This window comes from Macrotis lagotis, chromosome 3 (assembly GCF_037893015.1).
Source record: "Macrotis lagotis isolate mMagLag1 chromosome 3, bilby.v1.9.chrom.fasta, whole genome shotgun sequence".
NCBI classification, from domain to species: Eukaryota; Metazoa; Chordata; class Mammalia; order Peramelemorphia; family Peramelidae; genus Macrotis; species Macrotis lagotis.
In genome coordinates, this window is record NC_133660.1 from 146,408,849 (window position 1) to 146,436,631 (window position 27,783).

General features: G+C 33.0%; 1 protein-coding gene across 3 annotated transcripts in view; it reads left to right on the plus strand.

Moving 5' to 3' along the window:
* The window catches only part of TMPRSS11A (transmembrane serine protease 11A), a 66,992-nt gene that overhangs the window by 15,517 nt on the left and 23,692 nt on the right, over nucleotides 1–27,783 (plus strand). For 2 of the 3 annotated variants that reach the window (XR_012477023.1, XM_074229328.1), the window contains exons 2-6: nucleotides 766–887; nucleotides 3,428–3,546; nucleotides 17,040–17,107; nucleotides 20,482–20,642; nucleotides 26,478–26,516. Coding sequence is in view for 2 of the 3 variants with exons in the window: in XM_074229328.1 (XP_074085429.1) it covers nucleotides 766–887; nucleotides 3,428–3,546; nucleotides 17,040–17,107; nucleotides 20,482–20,642; nucleotides 26,478–26,516 (509 nt within the window). In the remaining variant the exon portion in view is untranslated. The remainder of the gene's footprint in view (nucleotides 1–765; nucleotides 888–3,427; nucleotides 3,547–17,039; nucleotides 17,108–20,481; nucleotides 20,643–26,477; nucleotides 26,517–27,783) is intronic. The other variant, XM_074229329.1, reaches the window with a different exon arrangement.

Genomic DNA, 27,783 nt, shown 5'->3' on the forward strand with positions numbered 1-27,783 from the left:
CCTGGACTGGAAAGAACTAAAGATCTCAGAAGATTTTGCAGTCAGGCAACCTCTTCTCCTACAGGGTTCACTGCCTGTGATTACTGAATTATTAAGAAAATTCAGAAATGTTCCTTGAAAAATACCACTGATTATAGGCACAATCCAACTTTATGAAATCCATATTTGGAGGTATGACCTGTCCCAAGACAGCATAGTAATTTTTAAATAAAATGATGCCAGAGGTATGTGATTTTATGTCTATATGCTACTTGTTTCTGTCTATAACTGTATTGGTGAAACTATTCTAAACTGGATTGTGGAACTGTGAGAAACTATCTTGTCCAACACAAAGACAAGGAATTTTCCTTATAGGTGTCTCTGAGACATGAAGAAGAAAAGGGTGTACAGTGGAGTCATCAAGACTTGCCTCAGACTTCTACCATCTATGTGGCCTTGGGCATGTCACTTAACCTCTCTTGACTTCAGGTGCTCATTTATATAATGAAGATAATAAAATAAAGATCACCACCTTCTCAGAGGCTTGTTGTTAGACTTAAATGAGATAATATTTGTAAATTGATTTGCAAACCCTAAAGTACTAAATTAGCTATAATTGTTCATGCTTTTTAAATATTGGGAACTCAGGTATGCATAAGAAAATTCTCATTCATTGGTCAAATTAGTTTAAGCTACACTTTTGTATTCCAGCAATAACTAGAAAGTCTTTTGTTTTTTCATTCATTTATTATTTATTGTTGATTGTCTGTCTCCTCTCCCTTTTAGGTCAGCAAAACTGAGCACAAAAACTCGGGGTTTGGAGCCATGGATGATTGTTCTTATTGTTATAGTAGGGCTGTTGATTACAGGCCTAATTATTGGTCTTCTGGTTCATTTCTTAGTCTATGGTAGGTATAATTTGGAAGGAAATTTCCTTTATTTCTTATCCACCAAGGTAACTTTTTATCCCCCCTTACATAGGAAAAGTAATGAAATCAGAATCTTGTAGCTGTTATTTTAGAAACAATTGCTACTTTAGAAGAGAACACCATGGATTTGACTTAGGAAGATTTGGATTCAAATCCCAGCTATTTCATAGTTCTGGAACCTTGGGCAAGGCATTTAACTCTTTGACTCTTAATTTTTTCATCTGTAAAATAAGAGAGTTGGATTAATGAAATTTTTACATAAATACACACACATATATACATATATGGAAATATATAATATTCTTTATTCATTTAATCAAAATACAAACATGAAGCACTTGCCAAAAGCTATTCCATATTTATTCATCTCCAGAGATTATTGAACTGATCCAGATCTGAAAGAAATCTCAAAGATCATTTACTATATTCCCTCATTTTACACAAGAGGAAACTGAGGCACAGGGAGGTTGTGACTTAACTAATGTCACAAAGTCATCAAAGTACAGACTTCCCCTTTCATAACAATCAACTTTTTAAATCTGTCAACTTGATAGAAATGGAATAGACTTCTTGTTCTGAATGAATTTCATCACTTGGAAAATTAGGAATTTGAATTAGAATATCCCTAGATTAATATTTTCCCCTATTATTTCTTAGCATCAGAAATGCATATATAAATGAAAATAAGTAACTTTTTTATGTAACAACTTTATCCATGGAGTTCAGTATATGTAAATATATTATCTAGTGAATTAATTGCAATACATTAGTATCTAAAAATATATAATTAGATAGCCCAAGCCATCTACTTTCATCTGTTTCTGTTGTTGCTGGACAAGATTTGTGGCCCTTTTCTTGGAGCTCTATATCACCTTCAAACAACAGACATTTTCCATGTGCCATATAGCCTATCTATATTCTTAGAGGTCAAATAATCATAGCAACATATTCATACAAAAGATCTTTTGATATGGTTGAGACTTAATCACAGTAACATTATAAAAAAGTAAAAAACCAAGCATAAGCATATCATCAAGTACATTTACTACTTCTGGACAAAAGATCACTAGCTTTATGCTGTAAAAAGTATAGATTCTTTCTATTCAAATTTCTATGTTGTAGTACATAGAGTATTGGAATACAGTCAAGAAGACCTGAGTTCAGTCCTACCTCAGCCAATTCCTAGCAGTCCAAGTGAACCTCTCTAAACTTCATTTTCTTTATCTGTGAAATGGGGATAAACAATAGTATCTACCTTTTAGGGTTATGCAGGGATCAAATGAGAGAAGTTGTTCAAAGGACTTTTCAAAGTCTGAAGTGATTTATTGGTATTATTTTTTTTTAGGTTTTTGCAAGGCAAATAGGGTTAAGTGACTTGCCCAAGGTCATACAGCTAGGTAATTATTAAGAGTCTGAGGCTGGATTTGAACTCAGGTACTCCTGACTCCAGGGCCGGTGCTCTTATCCACTGTGCTACCTAGCTGTCCAGAAGAGATTTATTATTAATGAGGTTGTATGTCATAGTACAATTTAAATTGAGAATGTCAGTAAAAAATGAGAATTCACCATAGTTACACACAAGCAAGCAATTTGAAGTTTAAAAGATTGTTTATGAGGTTCAATGATATTATATCTGGAAGTAGGCATTTATTAGAGATGTCTAAGTTTTATATGTCTTGGATCAGATCTTAGAATCTGCCTTGGATCTTTTAACCTTAATTTATGAATTCATTTTTAAAATATTTTGATAAAAGCATTTTAACATATTTAGCTTTCCTCTGTATCTTGTGTTTTTTTGTGCATTTATAAACATTATTTTGAAAAGGCGGTCATAGATTTCACTAAATTGCCAAGGACATCCGTGACATAGAAAAGGTTAAGAAATCTTGATCTAGCTCTTTCCTAGACCAAATTTGTTTTTAGATATCCATCTAAGAAATTTGCTTCTCTTCTTAGTTTTACTTCATCATTTATAAGCTTAAGGTATGCTCAAGTATTCAAATGAGTCTTTGATCTCAATGATTCTGGAATTCCTTCCAAAAATGCAGACCATGGGCCTTAGTATGCAGGTCAAGATACAGTTCTTTTTCATCCTATTCTACTTACAACTGAAGTCAAATTCTTTGAACAATGAGACTGACCTAGTCCTCAACTTTCTTACTTGTCTCCATTACCCTCTAACTTTTTTACCTCTCCCAATAGTTAAACTAAATTCATTCTTTCCCTCTCTCAGATATTTAAATTCCATACTTTCATTTATCCATTTTTGTATTGTTGCATCATGCTCATTAAAAATTCACATTTATAAGCATATTTATGAACAAAAAAAAGTAACTTTTCTGACATCAGTAGAAAGGGACCTTTCTGGATAGATATACAACAGAACATTGCCTTACAGTGTCTTGATCATGATTTCAGTATGTACCTCTACTGATGCTGGGTCAGACATTTTTCTCTAGACCTGGAGTTTTATGTCCAAATCTTATCTTTATTTTCCTTTTGTTTTCTCTCCAATACAGATCAGAAGCTGGACTATTATCATGGCACCTTTAAAATTTCAAATGCACAGTTGGATGGTAATACTGAACAAGGTTATGCATATCATTATAAGGATTTACGTGAAATGAGTGAAATTTTGGTAGGTCCAGATTCTTCTCTTTTCTTCATACAAATATGAGTTGGAAGAAATCTAGAGACATTCTAATTCAAATTACTAATTTTCCAAATGATGAAATTCATTCAGAACAAGGAGAAGTCTATTCCATTTGGAGCAGCCCAAATGGATGATAGCTATTATATTTATTTTTTCTATCATAGTATTTGATATTTATAAAGTATTTTAAGATTTGAAAAAATATTTTACACATATTATCTTATTAGAAATATTCAAGATAGAATTATATGTCTTGTGAGGTAGGAAGGTTTGTAGAGGAAATTTGAACTTTATATTGGAGTTTGAATACATAAGTTCTAAGGACTCTTCTATTTCTTAAACTCAATGCTTTTATCAATGATTTTCAAAGCAATTAAGAAACAGAACATGTCCTGGTCCCCCAAATCTTCTAATTCAAATTCTAATGCTTTTAATTTTATACCATACTGCCTCTTTCACTGCTCATAAATGTTCATTTATTCAATAAATACTAATTAAGTATACTCCATCTGATAAGAGAAGGATTTTTTTAAAGAGCCTTTTCCTTTGCAGAACTTAAAATGCAAAAGAGGTATATATAACATATATGCAAATAAGTACTTAAGAGAGGTATGAAAATTATGATGTTTATAAGTTTGTGAGGAGACATTTTTACCAGTTATTCAAAATTTGAAGTCATACCTGCATTCAAATCTTTCTTGACATACTTTTAGTCACTTCACATCTCTAAGGCTCAGTTGCTTGATCTGTAAAACAACAAGAATAGCCTAAATTTCACAGTAGGGGCTAGAAAACTAGAATTTTTAAGACTCCCAGCTCGAAATTTTTGTGAAATACTAAGAAGTAGCTGACTCTAGTTTGGGCCAGTACAAAAAAGATATAATGGACAGATTAGGGAAAAAATGAGAATTGGGGGAACCAGCTAGGAAAAGTTATATATAGCTACTTCATATAAAGGAAAGTCTAACTTACATAGATTTTAATACTCCCTAAACTATTAGTTGATAGACCCAGTAGGGCAGCTAAACCCCTGGTGCACTGGATAGAGATCTGGTCCTAGAGTTAGGAAGACCTGAGATCAAATCTGAACTCAGACACTACCTATGTGATTCTGGGTGAGTCACTTAACTCTGTTTGCCTTAGCTTCCCTATCTGTTAAATGAGCTGAAGAAGGAAATGGCAAACCACTCCAGTATCTTTGCCCCAAAGAAAAGTCAGATGGAGTTACAAAGAGTTGTCCATGACTAAAATGTATGAACACAACAGCAAAGAACCATTAGAATCACAATCAAGTTAAGTCAACAAACATTTATTAAGGACTTACTATGTGACAGACACTGCTACTTGGCACAATTACAAATAGAAATAGTTTGATACCATTATTTTACATATAAGGAAACTGAGGTCCAGGAAAATGGAAGATTGTATGATCAAAGATGACACAGTTCAGGTATTTTCATTTCTAATACAGAGTTCTTTTCACTACACCTTAATACTTCTCAATTTGAGAGTTATGACAATAATGGCACTGATATTTGTAAGACCAAACACTTTATATAGTCTTTAGCACAAATATTTATGATTTTATAGTTTAAAAATATATGAATTACACAAATAATATGTGATTTCATCATTTATTATAAAATAAGGTCTAGGAATTGGTAGCCTCTTTTGTATTATGAACTATTTTGGCAGTCTGATGGAGTATATGGAGCTCTTCTCAAAATAATATTTTTGAATGCAAAAAGTACAGAGGATTTTTTTTAAATGAAAGTTCTCAGACCCTAAATTATTAACCCATGGCCTAATTCACATCCCCCACCCTAAACTTATTTTACAAATGAGGACACTTGAGTCCAAAGTCACTCACAGAATTATGGTAGAGTCAGAGGTACAGCACAAATTTCTGGATTACCAGTACAGGACTATTTCCATCATATATTTCTTCCTCGTTTCCCCAGTTTTACAATTTAATGTCAACATAACAAAGGATTACTTTTCACAAAGGATAAACGTTTCCTCATCTGTAAATTGGGTATGGTAAGGTCACCCTCACAGTGTTATAAGCATGGAACAGAAAATACATACATACATATTTATATCAGTTCTTTGAAAAAAGTTTTAAAAAATCTTTAATTCTAAAGTATTATTTTATCAGGGAGAATGTATTTTGACATACTTTGGAAGCTAGACTTTTGCAAGGAAATAGGAAATCTCTCTCCGTTTGACAAGAAGTTGATGACAAAGGATTCAGAATAATATAGAGCTGGGCAATATGTTAATAGCCTCCTAAACTGTTACTGAATTCTTTAGGTAGTTGGTGGTGCAATGGAGAGAGGGTGTTGTTTGTCCATTCAAGAAGAGGAACATGACATCAGAGAGGTGTTGTCTTGATATGCAAGTGAATTGAATTTAAGTGAGAGAAGTCTACAAAGTCACTATCCTCACTTTCTCCTCCAGAACCATCTGGGTCCAGTGGCTATATAAAGATCAGGACAACTGTAGATGGTCCTGAATAAAGTGTAAGAATTAAGAATCAGGAAAATCTGAATTCAAATTGTATTTCAGATGGTTACTAACTGTATGGTCATAGTCATTTTACTTATTCCCTCTTAGCCTGTTTAAATGCTCTAAATATGATAATTCTACATATTTCTGGAACTCTAAAAGAAGAATTATTCAGATAACAAATATGAAAGCTTCAACCAACAGCCAATACTTTGTAAGAGTTTTGTCTAGAAGAAATTCTTGTAAATATTGATCAGTTATTAAATATTTATTGTATAACTTTTATATATTCAGAGAGAGCTCAACTCAAATCAAATGTAACTGGGAAGGCAAAAAGAACACATAGAACACCAGCCAAACAATACAAAGTAGCTTATAATTAAGTGCTAACTTGTGTGTTACATTTAATAGATCAGAATGAGGAGGAAAGGGAGGTTAGTACTAAATGAAGGGGTCAGGAAGGGCTCTATATTGTTTATCTTTAACTATATGAGGCAAGTTTCTCTCTGGCCCAAGTTCACCTTAAGGGAATTATAAGAAAGGCTAGTGCCTCTCCCTGGGCCACTCCTGTTCATTGTTGCTAAATCCCAATAAATAAAGCCAGATTTTTCCCCCTCCCGTATGAATACTAACTAAATAGCTAAAGTTGGAAATCTTGCAAGTCCAGTTCTTCCTCTTGACTTTGAATTTACTGATGTGAATGGAGAGAGTGAAAAAATAGTAAAAATGAGTTCATATTCAAGGACAGTGACAGCTCTTACAGGTTTCCTGAGATTGTAACGAATATTTGTTGTTCAGTCACTTCAATCATATCTGATTATCTGTGGTCCCTATTTTGGGGGTTTTCATGGCAAAGACACTGAAGTAGATCAAATTTTACAGATAAGAAAACTGAGGCAAACAACTAAATGACTTGCTCAATCATGCAGCTCATGTTTAAGGCTGGATTTGAACTCAAGTCTTCCTAACTCCAGGTTCAGTGCTCTATTCCTGCACTTACCTGGCTGCTCTCATGATATAAATATATTTTACCTATGGTTCCAAAAACCTGTACCATGTATAGCAGCAAGCTATCTTGGAAGATGAATTAAACCATATTAAGGATAATTGACAGGTCAGAACTGTCTAAGGGAGATGCCTTCTCCAAGCATGTGAAGACTTCCCCTAGTAAATGGGTAGATAAGAACAATGGGCACCTACAGCCATGAAGGTGACTGAAGCAGGCATTGTAGAGCACTTAGAAGGTGATCAGGCATTGCCAAGATCCCCTACTACATCCCAGGTTGTTACCAGTCTGTATGACTTTTATCTTGCTACAGGTCTTCAATGACTCTGGAAGTAAGAGTAAGGCTGGCACTTTGCAACTCAGACTTAACTTCACTTACTTGCTTAACTTACTTAACATTTAACCTACTTAACTTTAACTGAACAACTTTAACTCACTTAAGTGCAATTCATGAGCAAATTAAAACATTTTCCTATGATGTCATTGGTCCTCTTCAAAAGCGAATGATAAACAATATAATTTCATCAATCAAATTGTCCTATGTGATTGCTATTAGGAGTTTTACATACCCTTATGTCAGGAAGGTCCCAAATTCTTCTTATTAGGCCTATATGGCCTCACCCCACAATGTGGTTTTAATCATTTAGTTTGCTCTCATTTTAGGTAGGGCCACAGAATATGAGAATACTAAAATTACTTAGAAGAAAAATATCTTTTCAGTCTTGCTCTGTCATTTCTTACCTACACAACTAAGAATTCTTCTGACATTCTGAACTAATGTAAAGACTTCCATTTTGGCTTTCCATTTCTATTCTCTTTGGACATGAAATTTAAAGTAAAAAAGAATCTCATTTCTTTCTCCTCTCCCCTTCCCCAGAATACCTAACAGTCTCATTTTTATTCATGTTGATATTGTCTTTTGATTCAAATGTACCAAACTCTCCTGTTAGGTAAATGCAAACACCACAGTCTTTGAAGATGGAAGGAAATTAGGGAGATGAATAATGTCATTTTTTCCTAAATTAAATAATGGTCTCTTCTTTCTACTCAGAACAATTTTAAACTGTCAGTTCTTTCTTTTTAATGAGATCAGAGGTGAAGTTAGAAATGAATATCAAAACAGCATTAAACAAATTTGTTAGAAAGTTATATAGATGATTGATTCTAGATAACAGAAATAGATAACAAAAAATAAGGGAAATGTGGTTGTACAGAATGGTTTGATCAAATGATTTGAAACTAAGGGTAAGGAACTTGGTTTAGATCAATAAGGCAATGGAAGTTCCTTTAAGAAATACAATCTTACTACGTATGGAATAGTCAGGATCTAGCAGGAACATTAACACTCAAGTAGAGCAGATATTGGTTGTTAGTTGCCAGAGGTGATGAGAAGACTGAAGGTGAGATATCACCACAGATGGAGAAGTTCAGATGAAATGTGACTAGAGTCTGGATTAAAACTAGGATAATGGGGCATCTGGGTGAGGGAAGCCTAGGTGGTACAGTGGATAGAGCACGGGCCCTGGAGTCAGGGGTACCTGAGTTGAAATCTGGCCTCAGACACTTAATAATTACCTAGCTATGTGGCCTTAGGCAAGACACTTAACCCCATTTGCCTTGCAAAAAACTTTAAAAAAATTAGGATGATGCACTTGTACCTTCAAGAAATATAATTTAAAAACTATGTGTGTATACATACACTTATAGCATATGTATATATATATATGTATATATACATATATATATACATATATTTAAGCTATATGTGCCAATAAAGTGCTACAAGCTGTAAGCAACCCACTAAATACCAATGGACTGCTCTTCTAAGTTTGCTGCAGGAATTGTTCAGTTAATGTTCCATAGTGTTAAAATCATTAAGTATATCTTTTTACCAGATTTCTTTATAACTAAATTCTAACTTTTCTGCTGTTGTTTATTGTTAAGCTCTTCAAATGTCATTTTATACAGTAAAAGTTAAAGTGCAATGGTTTAAGACATTTCTAGGTTGGCATGGGAACATCCTATCCTGTGCCTTTCTAGAACTTTTCTATGATGTGGAAGAGGCCACTAAAATTCTATAGTTCTTTTCTTTTTGGATGTAAATTTTTTTAATAAATTGAAGTTTTTTCCACCTGTAAAAAAAATATCATGATGGTTTTGTACAATGGAAGAATATGATTCAGATTCTGTGGGGGAAAACAAGCAAGATTGAACAAGAGATCAGACATGCTGAGAACAGGTTGCCAACACCTTGAAGATTACTGAGATTTCTTGTCTGGGAGTTTAATTTATGCTTTTGCAGCTAGATAATAATACTAGCTGGCATTTATATACAATTTTTAAATTTGAAACATGTTTTACAAATTGTTTCTTATTTTATCCTCATGACAATCTTAGGAGATAGAGGGATATTTTAAACCCCCATTTTTTAGATGAAGAAACTGAGGTTTAATCACTGAGACTGTGGTTAAATGACTTGTCCAAGGACATGCAGTTCATAAGTGTCTGAAGTTGTATTTGAACTCAGGAGATTACAGGTCTACTATTTGATCTACTATGCCATTATGAGGGTGAGTAGCTGTGTTTCTATCATGTTTAACTTCAGTTAGGAATGGTAAGAGATTGAGATAATGTTGAAAGTTTAGAAGATGATAAATTATTATCAAAAATTCATATATCACCATTTGCCAAAGAATTTTTACTGCTTGAATCTTCTCTAGCCATTGTAACTTCTTATTCTGCCTGATTAGTAAAAGGTTCTCTACTTGGTGGGTGCTCATTAAGTGATGAGCTATAATAAATGTATGTCAAATTAATCATTTTGATGTACTCAGTATGCTAGAAAATTTAGCATATTTTCCCAAAGATTATCTTTACTGTATCCTCACCAGCAATTTTTAAAGCCATTATCTTATTAATTCTGCCATTTCTTAAATGTTAGTAAAATGTTAAAAATACCTAAAAACCTGTTGTTAGACTTGGAAACTTAAGACCAGAAAATTAGCTGAGTTTGTCAAGGAGGAAATTCATTCTAATTCTCATTCATTGTCTTTGATAAGGCTAATAGGTATATGCTTTAGGTTTCCAAACTCTTCATTTGATTGCTGCCTCCAGGGTCATATTTTGGGATTAGACCATATTGGTAAGGAGAAGTTGGGACCCTCCTGATCTTATAACTAGGAAGCACTGATATCACCTGCATGACAAGTAACATCATAAGATAGTGTCATCCCATAAATGACTTTACTAAAATCTGTACTTCTCTCTCATTCCTCCACCTCATCAGAGTATATTAGAAAATATCATGTCTGTGATAAATCAACTACTTATGGGAAATGTTAGGCATATTGGATAACCCTATACAGATCTACATCTTTCAGTTCTATTACTATAAAAATAGTAAGATGTCTAAGCAAATGCATTAAATGTAAGAACTGGGTACATAGTTATAAAATAATGAATTAAGCAAGGCAGAATGCTAAATGATTTAATTATTTCATAAAAGAGGAAATTGTAATATTTTGAGAGATATAACTTGGCATAGCAGGAAAAAAAATTTAACCTATACATTAGTGAGGAAGAAGAAAATAAAAGGGCATCAGGAGATCTGGATACTACTCTCTGCCATTGACTACACTCTGCCATGTGATTGCCATGGACAAGTTACTACTCTCCTCTGAGTCTCAGCTACCTTTTCTGTGAAACTAGGGATGGGAAGAATAACCCAAAAGTGGAAAAGTAAAAGGCATCAATATAATTTTTGAAAAATAAAAGAAATGAAGTATATCCTTGAACCAAGAGAAATTCAGTTCTTTAATTAACTGTATTTATACATTTTCTGCAATCAGTAATGAATTTATCATTATATTCAGGCTTTTGTCTCACATGTCCCTAAAAGGATAGAAACAATATACATTAAACCTTAGTCTTGTCATTATATCAACCTTTTCATTATGTCAAGGACCATTTGGGTATTTATAACATCATCACCTGCTATATTTGGTCATTATATTTCATTAATTCATCCCTAAAAAACTCCTAGATTTATTGAATTTTGAGTCCTGTCTGTGGTTGCCTTGGCAGAACCAGATCACCTACCTTATATAGTCCGTGAACCAGACATTACCCACCCCTGGCTCTATATCATTTTAAGTCAGAAAGTCTGCCTTTTCCATGCTATTCTTATAGTTTTAGCTTTGTTTTTGGATATTATTTGCTTTCCTTTCGATATCCCCTCATAAAGCCCAGGAGTTATAGATAGAAATAATGCTTGACTCAGTAGTTTTTTTTTCCCAAATAAGCTTTCTTGCTAGATGAATTATACCATCTGGTGAGGCAAGAATTTAATCCAGTATTGTAGTCAACAAGTTGTAAATTGCCAAGCCATCTATGGTAGGAGGAATTCATTTAAGGGAAATTTCCAAACTGGTCTTTAAATACACTCTTGAATTGTAGTTCCTTGTTCTCCCTGTTTAAATTTCTTTCAGTTTTTTTTCATCTTCATTTCGTGGGTGGTTTAGTGTTTCCCTTATTTAAATACAATTTGTTGATGAATTCATAACAATTAGTCTCTCTTCATTTGGCTACTAAATCAATTTAAATTCCCTCTCTGAATGTTCTTGGAAATCTTTCATAGGCAGTTATTTTTCTTGATACTATCTCCAACAACTTCAAGCTTTATCACTAGTCAATCAGCTTAGTCTTTCATACACAGTTCCTTTGAATTCTCATAAGGATTTTACATATTGACTGGGAAGTCTTAAATTATGTTGTAGGCTGTCAACAGAGACTAGAAGACCAATTGTATTCTAGTATCTCGTGAACGTGGATCTTAATGGAGTTTCACTAGAAAATTCCTATTCTGGTCCTTCATAGTGACATAGACTTGATTTTAGAATATGAGCAACAGTCTGATGGTGACAGATTACTTCTGCAATTGTCAAGGTGTTGTAGAGAATTATTTCTCTGTTTATAATTTCTCTTCCAAGATCACAAAGGTCAGGATCTTAGGAGGAAATTATTTGTGAAGGTGCTAGATTTGGCAAGAATAGAGGAGTCTAGAACTATAAATTATAATCTTTAAGTAGAGAGCTTTAATACATTATTGAATATTTGTGATTCAGAAACAGGTAAATGGCACAGTAGAGTCTAGAACCTCGAGTCAAGACAAACTGAGTTCAAATCTGGCCTCAGACACCCAATAGCTGTATTACTTCTATCATGTCACATATCCTATTTGCCTCACTTTTCTTAAATGTAAAATTGAAGAGACCACCTACAGCCCAGGGTTTTGGGGAAGATTGAATGAGATTATATTTGTGCAACAATTGGCATAGTATTTGGCACATTATTGTTATTTAGTTAGTTGTTCAGTCATGTTTGACTCTTCTTAACCTTGCATGGTGTTTTCATGGCAAAGTTACTGGAGTGGTTTGCCATTCCCTTTCCAGTGAATTAAGGCAAACACAAGTTAAGTGAATTTGCCAAGGTCAAAAGCTATAGAGTGTCTGAGGCAAGATTTGAACTCAAGTCTTCCTCTCTCCAGACCCAGAACTCTATCCACTTAGCCAAAAGATATTGACTTCCTTACTTCATGAGGTCTTAATAAAAAGCTCAGTGGAGTCAACATGGGGCAATTCCAGTATAAATGTATACTATCATCAAGAATGAGGCTATACTCAATACCTGTTGATGTTTGCTTAAGGATCATATTATGTTCTGTATATTTCAGAGTATTTCAGAGACTCAAAAATAAAGATGCATAACCAGAAGATCTTTAAGCTGAGGATCAGCTGAAGGAGACCTGACAACTACCTATCATCTTATCTAAGATGAGTTTAGAGAAAAATAAATGATGTTAAGAACAAGTTTTTTGGTATCAATTCCAGCAAAGGAAGAGAATTCTCAGTTTATTGATGCATAGGGAAAATACAAAATAGAATATTGGCAAAAAGCTACTCCATGTTAAGTATATGAAAGGTAGCATAATTTGATGTCATCCAAAATGATGCCAGAGAACAGTTGGGGCCCCCAAAAGACAATATGTCATAGCCCCTTGTTGATTATGGCTCACTTAGCTAAGAGATTTGTTAATATGTAGGACAAAAATATGGAAGGTAGCCATATGGGCTCTGAGGAAGGCTTGTCTATTGGTTGCAGATGCATTGTTGAAGCTGGATGGATCATTCATATGAGGAAAATATGGATCATGATTCAACTGAGGAAGAAAGTGTGTTAGTACCCATTCAAGGATCAGGGAAGTTAAGCAAGGTTGCTCCTAACTTGAGGGGAAACCTTTTTATATTATTGAGAGGGAGAAAAAAAAGAATTCATATGTCATCCCTCTCTTGAGTAATATTACAGTAGTATGGTCTTCAACAGAAAAGAAAACACAAATAGAGTCTTACTTGTTAGGAAATAATGATGATGACCACCTTAGTCTATCCATGAAATCAAAATTTTAAGGGTAGACCAATGCTACTGAGAAATTTATGGTCACTCCAAAAGAACTAACTAACCAGGGACAGCTTGGTGGCACAGTGGATAGAGGAGTAAGGAGAACCAAAATTCAAATGTGACCAACACATAATCAGACACTTAACCTCATTACCTTGCAAAAAAAGAAAGGAAGAAAGAAAGAAAGAAAGAAAGAAAGAAAGAAAGAAAGAAAGAAAGAAAGAAAGAACGAACCAACTAACCAGTGATCAAATTGATTTAGGATGCCCTAGGGGTGATGGAGGAAAAGATTTTATGGGTAGCCCAATATTATGCATTGATTTATATTTTGTAGAAAGCATTGATATGTGAAGCTGTATATTAAAAGTGAATTTTGTAGTCTTATAGATTATGTGATTATGAATTATATTTTTCCATTCCCTATTAAACTGCAATGTATATATTTATATATAAAATATATGTTTATATATAAGCATATATATGCATATATATATATTTGAGATAACTACATGTGACTATGCTATATACAAAATGATGAAAATTAAGAATGTGAGTGGAAGCCAAGTATCCAGTGTGATTTGTAGTGTCTACCTATTTTTTTTAAACTGGGAGAGGTCCTTTTGTGGATAGGCATGCCAAATGGCTACGATATTCTGTTGGAGGGAGGGAGGACATATTCCCAAAGGCCAATGTAATACAGATTTCAACACTTCTAATTTAAGCATAATGATGGAACCTCCCCAAAAAGACTAACATATAAGTTGTATAATAAAAAATTAGGTCAGGAGTAAACAACTGGTAGCCAGAGGCTGTTCTATTAGAGACTAGACCAGGAGTATCTCAGTTGTAGTACAAGTACAGGGCAAGCAAGACAAAGGTGAGAAATAAGAAAAAATCAAGTATTGAGCCAGGGAGTAAGGGGCCAAATCAACAGGACCTAGAGCCTTTGGAGTCCTCCACAAATGACATAAGTGACTGATAAATCCCTCTATTTTGGGGACATACTTCCACTTATGAGCTTTATGATTATAAACAACTCAGTTACCTTCTCTGAGACTCAATTGCATTGTTTGTAAAGTGGAACCAATCCTGTAATTCCTTAATTCACATGGCTAATATGAGGAAAGTACTTTGCAAATCTTACAATGTTTTATATATATATATATATATATATACATATATATATATATATATGTATGTATATGTATATATGTATATATATACACATATGTGAGTGTATGTATAAATATACAAATATATATATGAATTATTTCTATTATAATCTGGGGAAATTTTGTGTAAAGATATAAATAAGAATTCACAAGAAGAAAAGACATAGACCTGTTACCATCTGTAAAGCATTGTAATATACCATGAACAATCACATAAATGAACATTAATGCTGAGCAAGGAAATCCTGAGATATTTTTCCTTACCTCAGCCTTCCTTCTCTTTTTTGCCCTTTTAAAAGGTGACAGTTGTTTTTTCTAGTCCCTCCCAGTATAATTCCAGCAAGTTATTTGCATGCTCAGCATATCCTCTAAACAAGTAGCCAGTTTAAGCAGCTCTACAGAATGTTTTCAAGCGTGCTTTACAATCAATATGCATTGCTGCCATCCAGTGTTCACTGGCAAACAATGCTTCTTGCAGGTGCCAAATGCAACTTGGGTACTAGGCTACTAAAACACATTATGTACAACCATACATATACACATCTTTTACTTCCCTTCTGGCACACAGTGATATAATCATCTTAATATAGCTCAAGGCTAACAGTTGCCAAAAAATTATATTGCTATCCCTTAGTTTACACCGTCATGTGCAAGCAAATTGAATTAATTCAAACTTGCAGCTCTCTCCTGAGGTCCTGTTTCCTTCTCTCACTCTTCCCAATTTTTCTAGATAATGAACTCATGTCTATTGAGAAAAAATAGGCCAATAAAATCTTCATGGAATGCCTTCTCTTGAATCTACTTCTGTGTTTAGCTATTTTTTGATCTAAACAATCATAGAATTAAAATTTTGTATTTTGAAAAATAGAACCTCTTCATGTATAACTAGGAGCCTATCCTTTTTTAAATAAAGGAACGTACTCACATTGAACTTCTCTTCCCTCTCTACTCTTTCCATAATCATCATTTCCTAAACTTAGACTCTCTTTTGCCTTTATTCATGAAATATCTTTTTTATTAATGTATTTTGTGTTTGTATCAACCTTATTTCTGAAAATATTCTCTCTCTCCTTTTGAACTAGCAATCTATCTCTTAAAGAAAAAGGGAAAGGAAGAAGAGAAGGACAGACAGACAGAAGGAGGAAAGGAAAAAGTAGGAAGGAAAGGAAGAAGAAAAGGATAGAAGGAAGAAAAAAATTTCAGTGAAAACTAACACATCAACCAAATTTGAGATATGTCAAAATTCACACATATATAGTCCCCTCTCCCCCCCAACCCTAAAAGAAGAGAAAAAAAGTGTATTTTCTCACTCTCCTCCAGAGTCAAACTTGTTGGTCACTTCATTTTTTTTTATATTTCTATTTATATTGCTGTAATGACAGTCTATATTATTTTCCTGCTTCTGTTTAATTCACTCTCATTGGTCCTTGTCTTTCCCATGCTTCTCTAAATTTTTTATTTAATTCTTTCTTATACAGTAAAATTCCATTACATTTAAATGCTACAATTTTTTTATTCATTTCTAACATTATATTTACTTTACTTCCAGTTGTCATTACATATATACATATACATGTTGATATAGACAAAACTTCCTGCTTTTAACAAAAAATGCTGAGATTATATATAAATATATATAAATATATATAGTTGATATAGGCAAAACCATTCTGCTTTTAACCAAGTATATGCTAAGTGGTGATTTTTCTGGATTAGAAAATATAGACTGATTTAGTCAATTTTTTAATGTAAGTCAAAATTCCTTTTTAAAAAATGACTAGCTCAATTAACTCACAGCTTCATGAATAGAGTATTAATGTTTCATCGATGATTGTAGTGACTTTAGTTTAAGCCATTTTTTCAACAGGATATTTAATTCTTTTCTTTGGCATTATGTAGAGTTAGTATCCTTCATGATAGAGTTAGGAGGTCTTGAAAACTTTTTTTTAAAATAGCAAGTCCTTTTTACAGAAGTCCTTGTTATTAGTATTAATAAAAGCTAGGATTTACAGAGACTTTTAAGATTTGAAAAGCACTTTTCATATTTTAATTCAAAATCCTTCACAGTCATAATGTATAGGAAGATTCAAGGAAAAAAAGACATAGAGCAGTAGCTGGGAGCAATTAACTGTGCCAGAATGGATAAAAGGAAGAATGAGATTTAAAAAAAACCCAAAGTGACGTACATGATGGTATAAGTGCATAAACTACATATTGTGTAATTAGGTTAGATAATTACAATAGTCCTCAGTTGTAATTCACTGTGAATGACTTGATTCTTAATCAAAGACTCTTTGCAAAACATAATCTTTTTATTAATAACTCTCTCTCATCAGGTGGATGAGACATTTATGGATTCTATCTTGAACAAACATTACATCAAGAATCAAGTAATCAAACTGACGTAAGTATGTAATTAGAAAACATACTGGACAAAGGTGGTTTAGCAAATATCAGTAAGAACCAATGAATTGCAAAACAATATTTAGTAAACTTCCATACTCTGGCAGGTTTTTCACATAAAACATGATTTTTCTTTTTTTACTGTGATTTCCAAGAGAAATAGATGCTTCTGAAAAAGAGTGCAATTTGTGATTTGTTTGAGGTAACATCTATTTTTTTCTTTATTAGTTTTTAGTTATTTTTTGTTTGACTTGATTTTATCTTTGATATTTGTAATGTACCCAGTCCAGTGATGTTTTGAAAATTACTTGAGGGTCCCAAAAAACCCCATAATACATCATAAATATAACATACCAAAAACATATACAATTTTTTTTTGTGGATTAGAAGAAAAGTAACCACTCTCTTTTCCAGAACCATTGGGTTCAGTGCTATGACCTAAATCAGGACGACTGGAGATGACCCTGTGTTCTGGCCAGAAACCCTGAGGAGTTCCCTCTCCCAGATTGATTTTTTTTTTGAGTAGTCAAAAGAGTACTCTAGCTTTAATCACCGAAGGGGGTGTAGCCTTAGGTAAACTGAGATCTGGGAAAGATCTTTGCTTGAAAAACCCAGGGTCTCCCCCCTTTACTTCTGGGACCAACAACAATTCTCATCTGAAAAATGGGGGATCAAAATTTATATGATTTATATAATTCTTTTTAGCTTTTGATTTGCAATACTGAATAAAAAATATGAATTGGTCCATGGAGAACTTACTGGCAGCATGGTATAGTAGAATGATTATAAGATTTAGGGATCAAATGTCCTAGATTTGAATCCTATTTAATAGCTCACACTTTCATAGCATCTTACAATTCACAAAACATTTATCTCATAAAAATCCTGCAAAGTAAGCAACATAAGTATTATTATTTCTATTGTAGAGTGGAGAACCACAGAATTTACATGACTTTCCCAACTCACAAAGCTAGTAAATGTCAGAAGAGAGTCTCAAACCAAATTCATAATGAATCAATGTGTATGCCACTCTACTTTTCAGTTTTATTAACTATGTCATCTGGAACAGGTTCATTGATCTTTCTGTGTCCCAGGTCCCTCATTTCAGAAAAAGGAATTTGAACTCTAAGTGAGGCCCTTTCTCTTTATAAAATTCTTTAGCTCTATGATCTGCAGCAAAATTAGGAGAGGAAAAAATAATGAATTCAAAGACTTTCTAGCCTGGTTTTGTGTGATAACTATTGCTGTGTCTTAGAGTTCATTGAACATCTTGTATGATCTTGTGTTCTCATTGCTTAATGTTTTTGATCAACTATTTAAGTCCACAGATTTTCTAGGAGATTATATACAAATAGAGAATTATCGATTTGACATAAAATACAATCTAAAATTCTGATCACATAACACCAACTAGGAATGTAATTCCTGGGGCAAAAAGCAGTTGAGATCAGCATTTTTTGTGGAATAAAAAAGGTGACAGGAATGTGTTGGTAAATTTGTAATAACTGGCACAGCACACTTTTAAATATAACCTTTATCATTAATATTTATTCTCTCTACCACTTCAAGTATAGATAACCTACAAAACAATAAATCAAATCTTGATTTGTAATGTTTTCAGTTTCTGAGGTTCACAATGCTTACAATGATATATTTAAAAATAGAGCATTAGGATCTGAATTGAGCACTTGGGCATGGGAAACATGATAAAAGGCAAGGTGACTATGGATATGGTCAGGGTGGCAACACAATTGGAAAAAGATCCACAAGATGAGTCTTGGCAATGGTTACTGCCAAGAAGAAAATGAGTCATTCCAAGAAGGAAGTATCATCCACTCAAAATCAGAAACTTACACTTCATGAAAACAGGACTTTTTTCCCATTAACTGTATATGTAATTCCAGCATTAAAAAAAAAAAGCCTGGCAGATAGTAGGGACTTAATATATGTACAATAATTAACAAATCCCTCTTCATCCTGTACTAGTTACCACTCTGTTCAGATACATGAAATATTTTTTGTAACTGACATATAGTACTCATTAGCTAATCCCTCCCTATACCCTTCTTTAGCTTGGGGAATGTAAGAGATTCATTTTTCTTTAGCTTTTTAGTCCAAGGATTTAAAATACAAACAACAAACAGTAAGGGGAATAAAACTCTTATCAGATTGTTAGTCAAATCTATACCAGAATATTAATAGTATGTGGATATGTTTGAAAAACAGTGTGAAAACAGTTAAAATTCTCTGTTTTGAAAGAGAGCACATTTCAGCACTATTGTATTGCAAGATGTTGCAAGTTCATGCCAGTCTTCACCACACTGTACCTTATGACATCTTTGTCATACATGACATAAAACATTAAGATTTTTCTTTTCTGCTGTGATTTCCAAGAGAAATGATACTGCTGAAAGAGAGTGCAATTTGTGATTTGGTTTGAGGTAACATCTATTTTTTGAGTCTGGCACCTGATTTGCCACACTTCTGATTAGTTATGAAAGTAGTCTCAGTGAATAATATGAAAGAAAAAAAAAACAGGAAAACTGCCTTCAGTGGGATAAGGAGAAGAATAAAAATTAAGATCATGTGGGTAAAATAAACCATCACCATGCCAAACAATTCAAACACCACTCTGCTCAAACTTGAAAATTCAACTCAATTGGATATCAAATTAATCAATAAATTAACAAAAAAATTGTTAAGTATTTACTATGTGATAGACACTATACTATGCCCCCTATAATATAAAATTTATGATGGGAAAATGCATTAATCATGGAACAAGATACCATGTGCCAATAGTATCATTGGGATATCAACACAACACCACAAGGAAGACTTTGTGGTGAATGGATGGGAAGATATGGACAAGAGCTGTAAAGGAAGAGTAGTCATTAATAGGGTGCAACCTGTATCAAGGGAGGAAATATATATACATATATATATATATGTACATATATAAGAGATCATAGATTTATTGAAATAGAAAATATAGTCAATTGAGTTTTAGTGACAAATATAATATGTCCCCTTACTTATAATTCAGGAGGAGGTAAAGTACTTATAGTATATTCAGATAAATAAAATAAAATTAACATGTAACTATACAAAATGGGCATATAGGGCTTTGAAATCAAATAAGAGAGTAAGTATAAAAATAATCTAAGTATTTAAAATCAGAATTTTAGAGCTAAAAGTACCCTCAAAATAACATAGTTACACAACCTCATTTTGCTTAAAGATAAAGACATGGAGAATCTATGCTAGATTCATGTAGCTAGTCAATAATAGAGCTAGGTCTTGAATTCAAGTCTTCTGACCCCCATTCTAATGTTTCTTCTATGGTATATCCAACTGACTTTTCATGCTTTGCAGACCAGACACAGATGGTATGAAAGTAGATGTTGTGATAGTGTTTCAGTTTCCCTTCACGGAGAGAAGGGAAACAAGGGAGAAAAAAATCCACAATATTTTACATCAAAAAATAAGGAACACGAGAGCTCTGAAGATAAATGTCTCATCTCTTCAGCTCGATGGTAAGTATTTGTTTTTCCAATTATCATTATCTCTTGTATTAATGCAATTGCTTCTGAATTTACTAGTCATTCTTCCAAAAAATAAATAAATAAATAAATAATGAATGAATGAATGAACAAAGAAAGAAATAGGAAGAGTGGAAATAAGAATTTATTAAGCATCTATCAGGTGGAAGGTACTATGCTAAATTCTACACAAATATCACCTCATTGGAATATCATAATAACCCTAGGAGTAAGGTATTATTATTAATCCTATTTTAAGGTTGAGGATACTGAGGCAGAGATTATGTCACTTGCCTAGAATCACATAGCTAGTAAGTGTTTAAGACTGAATATGATCTTAGGTATTCCTGATAAGGCCTAGTGCTCTATCCATTGTGACCATTATGCCTCAACAAATAAGAGTATCAACTAAAATATAGGACAAAATAACTGAATAAAGAAGAAAACAAATAATAAATTAACAAACAGATAAATGAACAGATTAAAAAAGGAATGTGTGTGTGTGTGTGTGTGTGTGTGTGTGTGAGAGAGAGTGGGGGGGTGGTGGATAAGTAGCACATTTGGTGTTTTCCTGAACTTGTCTCTACTCAAGTTGTGACTTTAAAAATGAAATCATGTAAATTTTGATTAGATAGGCTATGGAGTGGCTTTTGCTTTCTGCTGGATGAAGTAATTGATGGCACTCATTCCAAAACAGCCAAAGTAAATTAAAAAAATCTACTGTGTTTTGCAACTTCTGCATTTTCTGGTGGAACCTGGAACATAGTCAAGAAACTCTTTTGTTTGTATTTACTTACCTGATTTCATTGTGTTCCTTACCCAATAGCCATAAAATAGATTGAAAACTTCTGGAAGGTAGGGGTGCTTCCTTGTTATCTTTGTAGCCCTACAACCTAGCATGACATCTAGTATATAGTGGTTGATTAGGACAAGCTTACTGCTGACTAAAGTCTCAAAGGAGGACTTTAGTTGGAGGTTGCCTAAGAAGATCATTAGTTTACCTATGAATTTCCAGATTATTAGAAATGATGTATGAAATGGTTTCAAGCACAAGGACTGATTTCCTTTAGCCTTATTACCTGATTTGTATTTCTATTAGTACTGGGGCTAGTGAGATAAGGCTTATACTCTAGACTAGGAGATGAAGCAATGGCCTGAAAGTCAGAAGACCTATTCCTGTCATTGACTTATTGAAGAATCATTGGCAATCATTTGACCTTTCTTTTCTTTATTTTATCATTGTAAAAGGAAGGTAATTATTTCCACTCCCTCACAGCAATATTATGATGATTCACATTGCAAAGAAAGTACTTTTGTTAACACAGGCACTACATTAATACAAACTTTAACTATTCTATAAATCATTCCCTAGGATTAAAATCATTGCAGTTTAAAAGTATTCATGTAAATGAAGTGTCACAACAACTTGGAGGGCTCAATTCAACAGAATTCAAAGTTACTTTTCCTTCCTTTACTCTGCTGTGTTTTTTAACCAGAAGATACTTAGTTGGAAATATTGTCTTCCTCCAAGGGGGGAAAAAGTTGCCTTCTGTGAATAATTATTGCTATAACTGACATTTATTTAACATTTTCTGGTTTGCAAAATACTTTATATACATTGTCTTATTTGACTCTTACAATGGCCCTGTGAGGTAAGGGGTCTCTCTCTCTCTCTCTCTCTCTATATATATATATATATATATATATATATATATATATATCTATATATCTATCTATATATATATATATATATATATATATATATATATATGTATACATATTATTAGTCATTTTGTACAAATGAAGAAATGGAGACCTAGAAAAGGTGAGTGACTTTCACATCATCTTATGGCTGGAAAGTACAAGAGGCAAGCTTATAACACAAGTTTCACTTTCTCCCTAGAACATTTCTTTCCCCAGAACATTAGACATGAATGTGAGAATATGAGGACTATAAATGAAGAGTAGCTAAACATTATTTCAAATTACTCTTTAATACCTCACCCTAGGGAAAAGACACCTTCCCAAGCAGCCTGAGGCTGACTTTTAAAAATCCTTACATGGTTTGAGGTTGACAGGGAACCAAAACAGGTTTGAAATTGCTTATAAGAATTATGAAAATAAGGCCTATAACAGGTTGTTCTGTGCTCAATAATACCAACTGTTGAGGACTTCCATTTAAGTTAATGAATGATCAGATACAATTCCAAAAGACAAGTTGTTCTCTTCCAAATTCAAAGGAACAATTTTCAGTGGTGAAAAGTAAAGTTTTGCTTTTTTTCACTCTAAATATAATAAATATAATAAATAATATAATATAATATAAACAATATAATATATAAATATAAATAATATAATAAATAATACTATGTGAACAGAGTGAGAAGTCAGGTCAAGCACAGCCTCATCCAATGTGGATAGGACTACTTACTAGAATAACTATTATTTCCCTAATAGAATATGAAATTCTGTGTCTGTCATTGATGTTTTCTGTTCTATAGATTGTCAATGAAGCTGACCAGGCAAGATACTGACTTTAGAAGTACTATTAATCCTATGGGGTCTGGTGGAAGAGTCATCATTTATTATTGTTCATCATTTCCAAATGATGTTTAAAGGATTATCTAACTAACATGATAAATGAGTGAATTGTTATTGGAAGCTGATGTACTATAGAAGTAGATCACACATATTTTACTACCTATGTGACCCTGGGCAAGTCACTTAACCTTATTTGCCTCAGCTTCCTCCCCTGTTAAATGATCCTGAGAAGGAAATGATAAACCACTATGGTATCTTTGCCGAGAAAATGTCAAATAGGATAGAAAAGAGTGGGACCCTGAAAAATGACTAAATAATAACAATGACAACTATTTCTTCCTATGCTTCTTCCTATTACCTAAGGGTAATAATAATAATACTACTACTAATAATAATAATATATTTTCAATAGTTTTTCTGTCTATTTGATACTGATTTTTTCTTGTTCTTGTTTTCAAGATGTTCTATTTCCCTAATATGGAACCAATCCTATTTTCTTGTTATAAATCAACTTAATCACTGTGTATAAAAATTATGCTATATTGCTATATCCTCTTTATTAACATTTCATTTAAATTTTTTTGTTTTAATGTTCATTTGGCATATTGGTCTGAAGTTTAAAATTTTTTTAAAATTAAAAAACTTAAATTTCAGGCCAATAGTATTGATTTGTTCTTTCTTATGTTGATTATATAAACTTTACACTATTGTTTTATTAGCATTAATGAAATTATGTATTGTGATTGTGATTTGCTCTTTGACTCACTGATTCCTTAGGTATGTTATTTAATCCCTAATTAGTTTTTAATCCTTTCTAATGACTATAATTTTATCATTTCATGGTCACTAAATTATGTGTTTAATATTTCCACATTTTTGCATTTTTTTGTGAAGATTTTATGCTCTAATAAATGGTCAATTCTTGTAAATGTGACATGCCCATGTAAGAAATGTGTATACTACCTTCTATTTTCATTCAGTAATCAGCAGAGATCTACTATCTGGAACTTTTCTAAAATTCTATTGTCATCCTTAACTTGTTTCTTTTCTGTTTTTTAGTTAAGATTTATCTAGTTCTGAAAGGGACTGCATTGAGGTTCATTTTCACTGCCATTGTTAACATTATTAGTGTTCAGATTTTTTATTGCTGTTATGTCTTTCAGGTAGTCCAGTGATTCTTAAATTATTTTTCCTTTATCAATTTTCCAGATTAATTGTTACATATGAGACACCTATATTTTTTTCTATTTTTTCCATCTTTTGATATTGTTTTAATACTTCCTATTGTCTCATACTCATCTTTTATTTAATCCATGAAAATTTTCAAGTAGTCTGCACCTTGGACATATTGTCTACCTCTTATACTACAGTATTGTGTCTCCTTCCAAATCATTCCTTTGAGGCTCCCATTTCCTCTTCTAACTCTTTTCTCTAGCATCTCATTTATAGAATAATCTTAACTCCTTAAAAACTTGATACATTTCTTCCAGAATTCTATTAGACTCTGTGTTCAAATTATGTTTTTCGTTGTCTTGTTTTGCCGACATTTTGCAGTATGTGGTTTTTTTCCTTCTGAGTTTGGCATCCCTATTACCATAAAAGTTTTGTGGTGTAAGAGTATTGTTTTTTGTTATTGTTTATTCATCCTTCCAGTTTTATTTACTCTATTGGGATTTTATCTTAGAACTAGACTCTGTGCATTTTCATAGGAAATTCTGGGCTTATTTGTTTCTTTGAAGTCCCATTGTTGCTTTCTCCAAGTGATGAGGGCAGTGTTCTTCTAGTATCTTATAAGTAATTAAGACTAAGGACCCTCAAACTTTCATTGCACCCAAACGATTTTAATCTAGGATGAAAGCTGATCATTGCCTAATCCTGATCTGAACATTCGGATACTCTGATACTAATTTAGTTTGGGGAGGGATGGAGACACAACTGTAGACTACCCAGTGTGCAGTTATTGGTTCTGGCCCCTGTTAGCTTGCTGAAAGAATCTACAGAACATTAAAACTGCAGATTTTACCTTGATAAAAGCTTAGTCTAGGTCCTCATTTGCAGGCTTCAGACCAGGCTAGGGGTTGAATCAGAGAATCCACTAAAATTCTGCTCACTTTTGTTTCTGTTCCTTGCAATAAATAGCCTTGCTCTGATTCAATCAAAGACTATCAACCTCTAAGCAAAGCATAGCTTTGGGGGGTTCTGTTTCTTCCAGTTTAAAAATCATTCTTTTTAGCGCAATGGGAGGAGTTCTACCTTTATCCATTTTAAAATATCTTCATCCAACTCATCCTCTTTGATATGCACAAGAGTCAATGAATGAAAAGATGTGGGAGATAAAGAATGTGTATGCCCTAGATTTTGAGATGCAGGTTTCTATCCAGTTCATAGACTTAGTCTGTTAGACATACATCTTAGTTAGACACTGCAAATGGACAAAGACATGAACCCAAAACTGAATAAGAGGAATAAAACAAACTGAATGATAGTTGGGAAATTATGTGGGGTCATCAATAATCCCAATCTGATCCCTAACTCAAAAACCTCTTTTTAAATTGGCCATTATGACTAAATGCATGAGAAATTTAGAAGCCAAGTCTTATGCAATTCTAGACATGAGAAAGGTAATTTTCATTTGGGAGAGAGGGAAGGCAGAGATTAAGAATTCTGGAAGGAGGTATTATTCCATGTGAATCATGGAACATCACAATATAGAAAGAATTCAAATGTCAAGTGACTCAAAAGCCTTTGGAGAAATGCATAGTGGCTCTAGTATAGTACCTTACTCATGATGACTTGAATTTAAGGAATGACATAAAAGACATAACCAGGAAAATATAGACCCTGGGGAGAAGTCAGATCATATATCAAGGGCAAGAAATAACAGTAAAGCTACACTGGTGCCAATAAATTTATATAATGTTAGAGATCTAGAAATAGACACCCATAACCCAATGTATTCAGTAGATTCTCTGAAGATTTTATGTTAGTACTCAGAAAACACTTGCATATGAGAAGTTATTCTACCAAAGCAATTTACTTCAGCAAATCAAAGTAGGGAAGTCTTGTCTGATAAACCACCCACTCATTTTATAATTTCTTTAAAAATTCTGAACACATTGTTCTTTATACAACATGAGAATCTTATCTGATTAGTCTCTTTTCTTTCAAACTGCAGTTGAAATTATGATTGTAAAACCAGAATCCACACATGGTCAGGATTCTGTGATGTTTGCCAAAAAGAAAGCTCCCAAATAACTCCAAATACTGATATTTCACTTTTTTTTCCAGCTATGAGTTCAACATCGGGCAAGCTAACTGTCCAATCATGTAAGTCTAAGAACTTTATTTAAATAATTATTAGGATTTCCATAGCATAAAAAATAAAACTCTTTTAAAACAGAGTACTATCATTTTTTTTCTTTAAACACAACAGTTGAGCAGTCAATAAACATTTATTATGACACTATGTGCCAGGCACTCTCCTAAAAAAAGAGGTAAAAGGCATGAGTTCTCTGAAAGAAAATAGGTTCTTAAATGTCCCTGTTGCACACATACATAAAGATTCTAGTCAAAAAATTGAAACTAAACTATAAATAAATTTTGAGGCTGATCTTTTTGAGTCATGAATTATTTTCAAGTCATATTCATGAAGTTGGGATATTAATGTAGGGGAAAAATAGGTTTGAAAGAAGGGGATTTTCTTGTTCAAGAGAAATATAAGTATGAAAAACTAACTATGTGTTTTATACTGAGGAGTATAAGGCAGCTGAGGCAGGATCCCAGAAACTAATCAGCTGAGGTGGGGTCCCAGAAACTAGTCACTGTACTAATACTTGACCTAAATCCCTTGGGTAACTTACTGCCCTTCATCCATAAATAAAATGTGACTGTGCACTTTGTAATATTATTTTTTTAATTTTTCCAACTATATGCAATGGTAGTTTGCAACAATCATTTTTTTGCTAGATTTTGAGTTTTACATTTTTCTCCCTCCTTCCCTTCCCTCCATCCTCCCCTGACAGAAAGCAGTCTAAAATAGGTCATTCATGTACAACCATGCTAAACAAAGATCCTTGTTAATCATGTTATAAAAGAAGAAAATCAAATCAAAACAAAAAAATTAGAGAAATAAAAATGATATCATCTAAGACAACTTTTAAAAGTGGAAGATAGTAAGTTTTGGTCTGCATTTAAACTCCACAGTTCCCCCTCTGGATATGGATTATATTTTCCACCACAAGTCTTTTTAGAATTGTCTTTGATTATTGTGCTGCTAAAATGAAGAATTCCCTCATAATTGATCATCACTCAATGTTCCTTTGAGTGTGTATAATGTTCTTCTGGTTCTGTTCACTTCATTCAGCATCAGTTTATGCAACTCCTTCCAGGTTTTTCTGGAGTCCCATCCCTTATGATTTCCTATTTATTTGTTAATTTAACTATCTATCTATCTATCTATCTATCTATCTATCTATCTACTTATTTGTTTGTTTGTTTATTTTAGGATTTTGCAAGGCAAATGGGGTTAAGTGGTTTGCCCAAGGCCACACAGCTAGGTAATTATTAAGTGTCTGAGGCCGGATTTGAACTCAGA